The sequence below is a fragment of the Clupea harengus genome, chromosome 4 (genome assembly GCF_900700415.2).
Source record: "Clupea harengus chromosome 4, Ch_v2.0.2, whole genome shotgun sequence".
Classification (NCBI taxonomy): domain Eukaryota; kingdom Metazoa; phylum Chordata; class Actinopteri; order Clupeiformes; family Clupeidae; genus Clupea; species Clupea harengus.
This window is the reverse complement of record NC_045155.1, coordinates 8,407,347-8,417,346: the sequence shown is the minus strand read 5'-3', so window position 1 is coordinate 8,417,346 and position 10,000 is coordinate 8,407,347. Positions and strand designations below refer to the sequence as shown.

Genomic DNA, 10,000 nt, shown 5'->3' with positions numbered 1-10,000 from the left:
ACACCTGAACCCCAGACACAGGCAGCCATGTAGTCTAGTGTAGATTTTTTTTGTTGTCTTCTTTGGATATGTGTGTCAAATCTGCTTGACAGTGCTCAAGGCACTGCAACTTCTGCACTGAAATCAAATGCCTTGTAATTACACCAAACGACAACAAAAGTGTTTCCAGAGGTCACTAAGAATGATAAACGCGTCGGTTGAACCGTCGCTCTAACAAGGGAGGTCAGCTTTAACTACCTACAGTATGTCTGCCAAATAGTCGGCATACCAGCACTACAGAAATGCGAAGTTACAGCCGTGCACATTCCAGGCTGTCCTCCACTTGAGGGGGCATTTACAATGTTGACCAAAGTGTCCACAAATACTTGAGTGGAAGACAATAGATGTCCTCTCCCCGCGGCTGGGCAGTGAATGTCATTCACACAAATATGCCACATTGACAATTGGCACATTGCAGCAGGTGTGAAAAGAATGCAGGGAAAGGTCAGAAGAGAAAAGAGCTGAGTGTGTGGCAAACAGGTGTGTGTTAAACAGGTGTGTGTGTGTGTGTGTGTGTGTGTGTCTGAGTATTTGTGTGTGTGTGTGTGTGTGTGTGTGTGTGTGTGTGTCTGTCTGTCTGAGGGTCAGGGTTTGTTTGTGTGTGACACCTAATGTACTCTTTTCTGTCAATACGTCTCTCTCTCTCCGTCTCTCTCTTTATCTCTGTCCACAAGCATCACCTCTCCGTGACACCACACTATATCACAAACTCCATGTCACTCTGTCTGTCCTCCATGTATCCTTCAATCATCATCATTTCTCTGACTTGGTCATTCATTTTGGATCAATGGATTATTTTTCTCTTTCTTTCAGACATATTTTGCAATTTAAAGAATTTTTAGTTTTTACCTGTGTGTATGTGTGGTTGATTGTTTGTGTTTTTGTCTGTCAGATTCATCCAGAAGAGGAAGACTACGGTTTTGCGATTGAGGAAAAGAACAAGGCCATTGTGGTTAAGAGCGTGAGTCGGGGCTCTCAAGCAGAGGTGAGAAACAAACACACACACACACACACACACACACACACACAAAGAGAGTGCTAAACACTGCTAAAGCCATGCACACTGAAGCACAAACTTTCAACCACTCTTTGATGTTGTGCCTTTCCGAACAGCAGACCGTGCCCATTGCTAGCTCTCTTCTGCAGTTTCTAGAGGACAGTGTAGATGTCTTGTTCTTGGCCTGTGGTTTAGGCCAAGCACATGAGCACATACACACTCAGGCCCCTTCTACAGGGGGTGGGGTGCTGATGGGGGCTGTTATTGTATCCAGAGCAGCACGCATCAGGGCAGAGGAGAGGAGAGGAGAGGAGAGGAGAGGAGAGGAGAAGGGTCCTGATGAAGATGGGGAGGGTGACGTCTGCACAAGCCATTTGAGCTCCAAAAGCTGTCACACACACAAACACGTGCACACACACACACACACACACGTTCCTACCTTCCCTCTCTCTGTGAGAGCATTAGGCATGCCTCATCACATTCTCCTCAGAGGCTTGATGTCTCCACACACTCACAATCACCATTCAAAATCTCACGAAATCTCGAACACCCACGCATACACACAAAGACAGACACCTTTTTTCTCAGTATTTTTCCAGTATGAATTAACTTCATTCCCCCCCACTTCTCCACTCTCCCACCTCTCTAGAGGCCAGCAGCAATGCTGTGTGACTGAGCCTTGACAGCCAGAAAGCGCGAGAGAGAGAGTGCGCATATGTATGTGTGTGTGTGTGTGTGTGTGTGTGTGTGTATCAGTGCATTTCAGTTGTTTGTGTGTGTGTGTGTGTGTTTGTGTATTCCCCTGTGTTTGTGGAGAAGCTTATTTACAGGACTCTTATTTTCAGCTTCTTTTTTCGATAAATGCAAGAGAGAGGTGAGACACACACACACACACACACACACACACACACAAGCAGAAGAAAGGCTGATGCTCCACACACAGGTGCAGTGATCAGGAAAAGCTGCATAATTACATATAAATTAGCCTAATGAACTGCAAATATGCTGTCGTCCAAAATAGCACAATGCTCCCCCCATCCCTTCACTAACTCTGTCGCGTGCTTTACTGGAGTTGGCTTTTAAATGCAGGTTTAATATGAGCTGGTCTCAAAACAGCATTTCTTCTGAGCGTGCTCATTACAGGAAAGAGGTTTTAGGAGTGTGCAGCACCTCCATTTCAGATGTTTCCCCAGAGCGCACACACACACACACACACACACACACACACACACACACACACACACACACACACACACACACACACCCAGCGTGACGTAGGCGCTGTGTCTGTCCGTCTGTGATCATTGCTGTGCAAATAGACAGCGCTCTCCTTGGAGAAGAACAGCCAAGTGCTGATGCTATTTTGGTCACCACATCTTATTTGCTGTCAAGCACCGTCTGACTGTAAGAATTGTGTGTGTGTGTGTGTGTGTGTGTGTGTGTGTGTGTGTGTGTGTGTGTGTGTGTGTGTGTGTGTGTGTGTGTGTGTGTGTGTGTGTGTGTGTGTGTGTGTGTGTGTGTGTATTGATTGAAGAGTGCAATATTTATCACACTTTCAGAGTGTGTTCCAGTGTGTGCCTCTGGTTGTTCCACATCAAAGTCACGCACAGCATTTTGCACTTCCAACAAGAGTAGTTCTCAGGAGTCCATTTGGAATCAAACCTAGAGTTGTGACGAATGCATCCCTGTGGATAATCTGATCATCATGCCATCTGAGCTCGGTGCTGCCTCATGGGACCTGTCTCTTATGAGGGCATCTGTCCTGTCCCAAATGTCAGGCTTTCTAGGGGTACCTCTCCCAGGAGCGCTGGGGTCCTGCTCTTAGGTTAATGCTGCTCTCTGTGTGTGTCTGTGTGTGTGTGTGTGTGTGTCTGTCTGTGTCTGTCTGTGTGTGCGAATGCAGATGGTCGGGCTGCAGCCGGGGAAGAAGGTGTACTCCATAAACGAGGACCTGGTGTTTCTGCGGCCCTTCTCTGAGGTGGAGGCCCTCATCAACGCTGCCTTCTGCAGGCGCCGCACCCTGCGCCTGCTGGTGGCCACCAAGAGCAAAGAGTGAGTCTACCACCCAGCCCTCTCTCTCTCACACACACACACACACACACACACACACACATATGTGACAAACAATACACACTTGATCTCACAAAGCCTCTCTGCTTCCAGATGCCTATACAAACACATACACACAAACACAAACTCAGCACACTAATTTTCTCACACACATAGGGATTCATTCCCACATAGAAGCCAACACAGGCCTAACTCATTTCCTGTCTCTCAAAGGATTGTGAAGATCCCAGATTGCCCGGACAGTCTGTCATTCAAGCTGAAAGGCGCCTGCCCGCCCTATGTGTCTGCCATCAGAAAAGGTACAACCTTTGCCTTCCTGTAGTTTTGATTGGATAATGCCTTTTAATCTGTTCCTTTTCATTGGCTCGTGGAAGACCTGATGATAGAATGTGAAAATTACAATGAGAAAAACACCAGGCTTTGAGTCTCTCTCCTTTACCTCCCTGGCTCTAGATTCTCATTCTTTCTCCTGCCTGTCATTTCCCTCCTCTCTCTGTCCCCCCAGCCTCCTCTCTAATCCGCCCGCTCTCCTGTCGAGGTCAGGGGTGATGCCTTGTCAGATAAGGCCAGCCTGCCTCCCCCATCTGCTGGCCTCTACCTGTGAAATCTCATGCATCTCATTTGGGCTCAGTCCGTTCTGGGGCTCTATCTCCCTCTCTCCCACCCCCTCCTCAGCTTAGTGCGCTCACTCTCTCTCTCTCTCTCTCTCTCTCTCTCTCTCTCTCTCTCTCTCTCTCTCTCTCTCTCTCTCTAGCTCTTTGTCTTTTTCTCTCTTACTCTCTTTCTTTGTCTCTCTCTCTCTCTCTCTTTCCTCTCCCCCACTCCTTATTGAGCTCTCTCTCTCTCTCTCCCTCTCTCTCTCTCTATCTCTCCCTCTCTCTCTCTCCCAGCAGCAGGCTGATCTTTATCCCTCAGCAGAGTAGATTTATGAGCACGCCTGAGAGGTGTGCTAATGTGCAAAGCAGCTGGGGCAGAGAATGTGTTTCCCAGCATCTGGAGAACACATACACGTGCGCGCACACACACACTCACACACACACGCACAGATACCTTCTGATGTTCAGGGACCTTGGCTCCTCATATGACAGAATGTGGAAAAAATATTTGTTTATGCCTTCAGTATTTATCTCTGTGAATTGTTTGTCAGGGTAATCTTCTCCCAAACTTGAATTTCATCCCCTTAACCTTAACCGCCATGGAAAGGGAGTTGTTATTCTTGGCCCGCTCCCTCTATCAGAGTGGTGGGGGTCACGTCGCTCACTCTCTCTCTCTCTCTCTCTCTCTCTCTCCCTCTCTCTCCCTGTATCTCTGTGGAGAAGCGCAGGCCCCCCCCTCCATGCCCCCCTGTCAGCTGAGCTGAGGCGCGTGCTCAGGGCAGTGAGAGCAGAAACATGGGCCCCAGATGGGATCTCTCTTAAAGAGCCACACAGGCCCCGATGGAGGGGCACAGGTTCATAGCTCACAGCCAAAAGATGTGCAGGCCCATAGTGGAAGAGATACAGTCATACTTCGACCATACCTCATAGACATTATATAGACTGGTAGCTTGCAGTCATACAAGTGCTTATTGGCTATGGATGTCATATTGGCTCTCAGGACTGCAGAGCCCTTTTACCTTACCCTGGAGACCCATTTATTTCCAAGAAGAGGTGTGTGATACGGAAAAGATACTGGTTAGAATTTTTTGAATTACAGGCTTTCAGAGGACCCATGAAAAGGCTGCAAGGCTTTCAGATGGTAAAAGAAGAAAGGATGTAACTATTCACAAAAATAGAATCTGCCATGTATACAGGATACTCGCAGTATCTGTTTTAGTCCACACAGACTTGCAGATGCATCATCAGCCATAGAGGTTCGCCACTCTGATAGCAAAGGCAGGAGCCTTTTGAATGGGTTTGTCCTGGTCCTGGTTCTGGTCGGGTCCATTTCCACACCTGCGGTTGTCTAGGGCTCACTGGGCTCACTGACCTCCAGACAGAGGCACAGGTCTGGAGCACGCTCAGTGGAGACACGCGGCGATGGCTCTCAAAAGGGATAAACAGGCTCATAGATCAGATGTAAATCAGGGCTGTTTTTCTGTGCTGGTCGCGAGTGTTGAGTCGGACACGTGGGGAGTGTGTGTGTCTGTGTCTGTGTGTGTGTGTGTGCGCGCACGCACCCGCATGTGTGTCTGCTTAAGGGCTTAAGACTGAGTTCACGGTGATGTCAGCCCAGCTGAGCGGCGCGCTGCCATGACTGGGCCCTGACTGAGACACACACACACACACACACACACACACACACACACACACACACACACAGCCAGGCCCGGCGCTAGAGTCTGGTGGCGCGCTGCAGGAACAGGGAGTTTATTTTTGTTGTGTGTTAGAGGAAGCAATGCTCTTTTTGGCTCACATCTCTACGTGGTTTTATGTAGTGCAGTGGTGGGTGTGTGGTTTACTGAAATACATCTGCCTCAGTGAAGATATTTTTAACAGAGATCTCCTGTGTTTAGAGAGAGAGTGTGTGTGTGTGTGTGTGTGTCTGTTTGCCTTTGCATTCGGTCTGTGACTGGAATGTACTCCCTTGTGAATGTTTTACTGCCTTTCTGGGAGTGAGTAAGCAGCTCCTGTTTGTATGTGTGTTTGTGTACGTGTGTGTTCTGTGTGAGTTGTCCTAACACTCCTTTATGTTGGGTTGTGTTTACTGTGCTTCAGCGTAGTCACGCATGTGTTGACTCATCCTTGTGCGCGTGTAACACAGAAGTGGCTGTGCTTCTCTCTGCACCTGCTGGTGATGCAGCATCACACAGTCTGACTGGGAGCAGACCCAGTGTGTCAGTCACGTCAGTGCAGCTGACTGACTGACAAACTCCAGAACATCTCATGAATATAATGTTGGCTTCTTCTCTCCGACTGTGTGCATGTGTGTCTGTGTGTGTGTGTGTGTGTTTGTCTATGTGTGTGTGTGTGTGTGTGTGTTTGTCTGTGTGTGTGTCTGTCTGTGTGTGTCTGTCTGTGTGTGTGTGTGTGTGTGTTTGTCTATGTGTGTGTGTGTGTGTGTGTGTTTGTCTATGTGTGTCTGTGTGTGTCTGTCTGTCTGTGTGTGTGTGTGTGTTTGTGTCTGTGTGTGTGTTTGTGTCTGTGTGTGTGTTTGTCTGTGTGTCTGTGTGTGTGCTTGTCTGTGTGTGTGTGTGTGTGTGTGTGTATGTGTGTGTGTGTGTGTGTGTGTGTGTGATAGGTGGGGAAGCGGCAGCCGCAGGGCTGCAGGTGGGCCAGTGTGTTCAGAAGGTAAATGGCAGCAGCGTCAGCAAACAGACGTACAGCGAGGTGCTGGAACAGTTCAGGGCCCAACCAGCCAATCAGGACCATCCGGAACAGGTGAGGAGCCGGTCAAGAGGCACACACACACACACACACACACAGGCAAAACACTGAGCAGTGATGTGTCACATATGTGAGGTGTGCAGCCATGGATCAATAGTAATGCATTAAATGTGGGTGTGGATGTGTGTGTAGGCCTTGGGGCATTGGGTGTACAGGGTCCCTGATGACGTTGAGGAGGAGAGGTCAGCAAGTCCCTCTGAGTTTACTGCAGTCCCAGAGGACAACTGCACCAATGGAACAGGTGTGTGTGTGTGTGTGTGTGTGTGTGTGTGTGTGTGTGTGTGTGTGGGGGGGGGGGGGGCACAGGTCTGGAGCACGCTCAGTGGAGACACGCGGCGATGGCTCTTAAAAGGGATAAACAGGCTCATAGATCACATGTAAATCAGGGCTGTTTTTCTGTGCTGGTCGCGAGTGTTGAGTTGGACACGTGGGAAGTGTTTGTGTGTGTGTGTGTTTTATGAATATGTTTTACAGTTGACAGAGAAACTGAAAACCATCAAAACACACACAGTGAGTATCACGGCCTTACCTCTTATGCTGCCCTGTAGGTCTGGCGCTGTTGTCCTTGTCGGACGCTCCACTGGTGAGTCTGTCGGTGGATAACGCACACCTGGAGCACGGCGTGGTGTACGAGTACATCAGCACGGCGGGCATCAAGAGCCACGTGCTGGAGAAGATGGTGGAGCCCCGCGGCTGTTTCAGCCTCACCGCTAAGGTAGTGCCGCAAAACTCCAATGTTTGTGTTGGCAGTGTGGAAACCCCGGAGAAAGGAAACCACAACTAACTTTTTCTACATGTTGCGTGCTAGTTCTCTTTTTTTTGTTTGTTTTGTTTGATGATTTCTAGTTTAGAATATGCTGCGATGTGAGTGCTGTAATTGATCTTTGTGTCTTTATTTGTTTTGTCAGATCCTGGAGGCCTTTGCGCGAGAGGACAGCCAGTTTGTGCGTAACTGCAGCCAGCTGATGTCCCAGGGTGAGCGCGTGGTCTCCATGCCCCAGTACGAGTTCAGGAACATCTGTGAGACCAAGCTGGGCAGCATCCATCGCCGCATTAGCAGCTATCAGCGGGTGACAATAATATGCTTATTCGCTCATTTTATAACACTCTCTCTCCACACACACACACACACACACACTCTTTTACATGTGTCTCACACACAAACAAACACACACTCTCTCACAGACACTCTCTCACACACACACACACACACACTCTCTACATGTGTCTCACACACAAACAAACACACACTCTCTCACAATCTCCATCCTTCTCCTTCTCCTGCCTATTGATTTTATACACATTTACAGTAGAGGCTATAGTTAGTACAGAAGAGTGCTCTGGAGATGCCAGGCGTCCCTTTGTATCCCAGCTCAGAGCAGAGTGCTTAGAGTGTGGATGAAATATCTGTTTGGTGCTGATTTTACATGCTTAAGGACTTGGGACAATGGCCTCAGTCTCTCTCGCTTTTTATGTTATTAGATTCTTAACTTTTACTACGAAGCTATGGTGTTGTGGTCAAGACTGACGTCAAGGCTGACGTCAAGGCTGTCACCCTCTGTCTGTCCGTGATTTTGCTCAAATTGGCTCTACGTATGTGTTTGGTTTTAGTTTGCTGAGGAGCTGAAGACGAAAGCATGCCCCTCGTTTAAGCAAGCCAACAGCAGGCCTCACGTGTTGGGCTGCATGGACTTCGTCCCCACCAACTGCCACCTGAACATCATGCAGGTGTCCTGCCCCAAGAACAGCACCTCCACCGGCCGGGCCTTCAGCATCCGCTTCGGACGCAAGAACTCCATCTACGGCCTCGATCCAGACCAGGGTAGGCCTCCTCTCCACAACACTGTTCACAGTCTTATTCTCACTCAAGCAAGACCTATGGCCACACTATGGCAGATCACTATGGCAGATGGATAGTCTTGTTTATCCACCTTCGTCTCAAGTCAAGTCAAGTCAAGTCAAATTTATTTATAAAGCACATTTGAAAACAGCTCATGCTGACCAAAGTGCTGTACAATTAAGTCACAATAAAATAAAATATCAAAACAAATAGAAAACAGAAACAAAACAATTAGAAAAAAAATCTCACTCACTGTCTCTCGCCAGTTCTTATGGATACAGCATTTTCTTGGAGGGGGGGGGATGTCACACTGTACCTTCATCACTAGTAGTGTGCTGTGTCTCTCTTATGGAGTAAATACACTGTGCTCCTCTCCACAGAGGTTCCAGTGAAGGCTTTCAAGTTCGATGTGCTCCAGCAGATAGTCCTTAATGTGAAACAAATACCCCACTACTGTCATCTGATCATGTGAAGTTGCTGGCAGAAATACTCGCTGCTAAATTGGTTTCTGGATGAGCTTGCCCTGCGAGTCCAGCTCTGATGTGGCTGTTCCTGGCCCTGGAGCCCCACATCCCGTCTGCTGGGTGGGGCTGCAATTAGGCCCGTAATGCTCTTAACAAAAGAGCCGTTTGAGCTCGTTTCCCCCTCATAATTATTTAAACTCGTAAACAGCCGCTTTGGCGATGCCGCGTAAGCCATATGTTACTGGGAAAAGCGTCATAAATCCAGGGCTCAGTAAATTAGCCCTTCTTAAAGACTTCGGGCTAATCGGCTCCATTACGCCTCCATCTCGCTAGCATTAGGCGCTCTGTGGCTGGAGTGATGTCATGTCAAACCAACCCATCCCCACCCCCCACCCCCCAACTCTGCGGCGACCAGATTGCTGTTACCAGAGCCCCCATCACCCCTGCTCCTTGTTATTGTCATCTGTGTCATTTTTCTGCCATGATAAACACTTTTGTTATTAGGCCCAGATGCAATTCAAGGCTACGCTAGCCATTCCAGCTCGCATATGATAATTGTTAGTGACTGACAGAGGTGCTTGGCTAGGTCAACTAGCCTGGGCCTGGGTGTCTGAGTAGTCGCGCGGTGGTTGAGTGAAAGGTGAGTGGAGCGTGCAGCAGGTACGCTTGCCGCTCCCATCTGTTCGTCCGATTAAAAAGCCGCAAACCACCTCGCCCGCCTGACATCTGATCCCTGCACCTAGGCCTCTCTCCTGGATGGACAGGTCTGCGCAGGGGTGTGCATTGTTCCAGATTGTTCCTTTGTGCACCTCACATCTGCTCGGCAGTTGTGCCGGTAACCGTGAGATGTTCGGGATTCTTTGCGAGAGGCTGCCCTCCACCCCATTCTCCGGAGCGACGGCGTACGGAGCCTGTCTGCGGCGGGGTGATGGGTTGACACATGCGAATGCCAGCTGTGTGCATCGTACGTGTGTATCGGTGGTGCTGAACTAATCGCTGTTTGAAGAATATGCCTCTGTCCATCTGCTGGGTTGATGGTGTCAATTAGACCAGGGCTTCCAAAACTTGTCATGGCAGGCCCTCCATTAACCATTGGGAAAACAGGATCAAATCTGGACAGATCAAATACAGTTTTACAATCGGCTTTGTATCGTTCCATTCTTTGGATCAGTTTGTGTTAGACGCATGTCGAAGTGTCCTTGAGCAAGACACTGAACCCCTAATT

The 10,000-nt window shown here is 48.8% G+C and overlaps 1 protein-coding gene across 1 annotated transcript in view; it reads left to right on the top strand.

The window, feature by feature from the left end:
• The window catches only part of prex1 (phosphatidylinositol-3,4,5-trisphosphate-dependent Rac exchange factor 1), a 61,585-nt gene that overhangs the window by 39,682 nt on the left and 11,903 nt on the right, over positions 1-10,000 (top strand). Inside the window, exons 17-24 of the mRNA XM_012835016.3 lie at positions 932-1,024; positions 2,940-3,088; positions 3,320-3,405; positions 6,326-6,465; positions 6,604-6,712; positions 7,020-7,186; positions 7,380-7,541; positions 8,083-8,293. Coding sequence (XP_012690470.2) covers positions 932-1,024; positions 2,940-3,088; positions 3,320-3,405; positions 6,326-6,465; positions 6,604-6,712; positions 7,020-7,186; positions 7,380-7,541; positions 8,083-8,293 — 1,117 coding nt within the window. The remainder of the gene's footprint in view (positions 1-931; positions 1,025-2,939; positions 3,089-3,319; positions 3,406-6,325; positions 6,466-6,603; positions 6,713-7,019; positions 7,187-7,379; positions 7,542-8,082; positions 8,294-10,000) is intronic.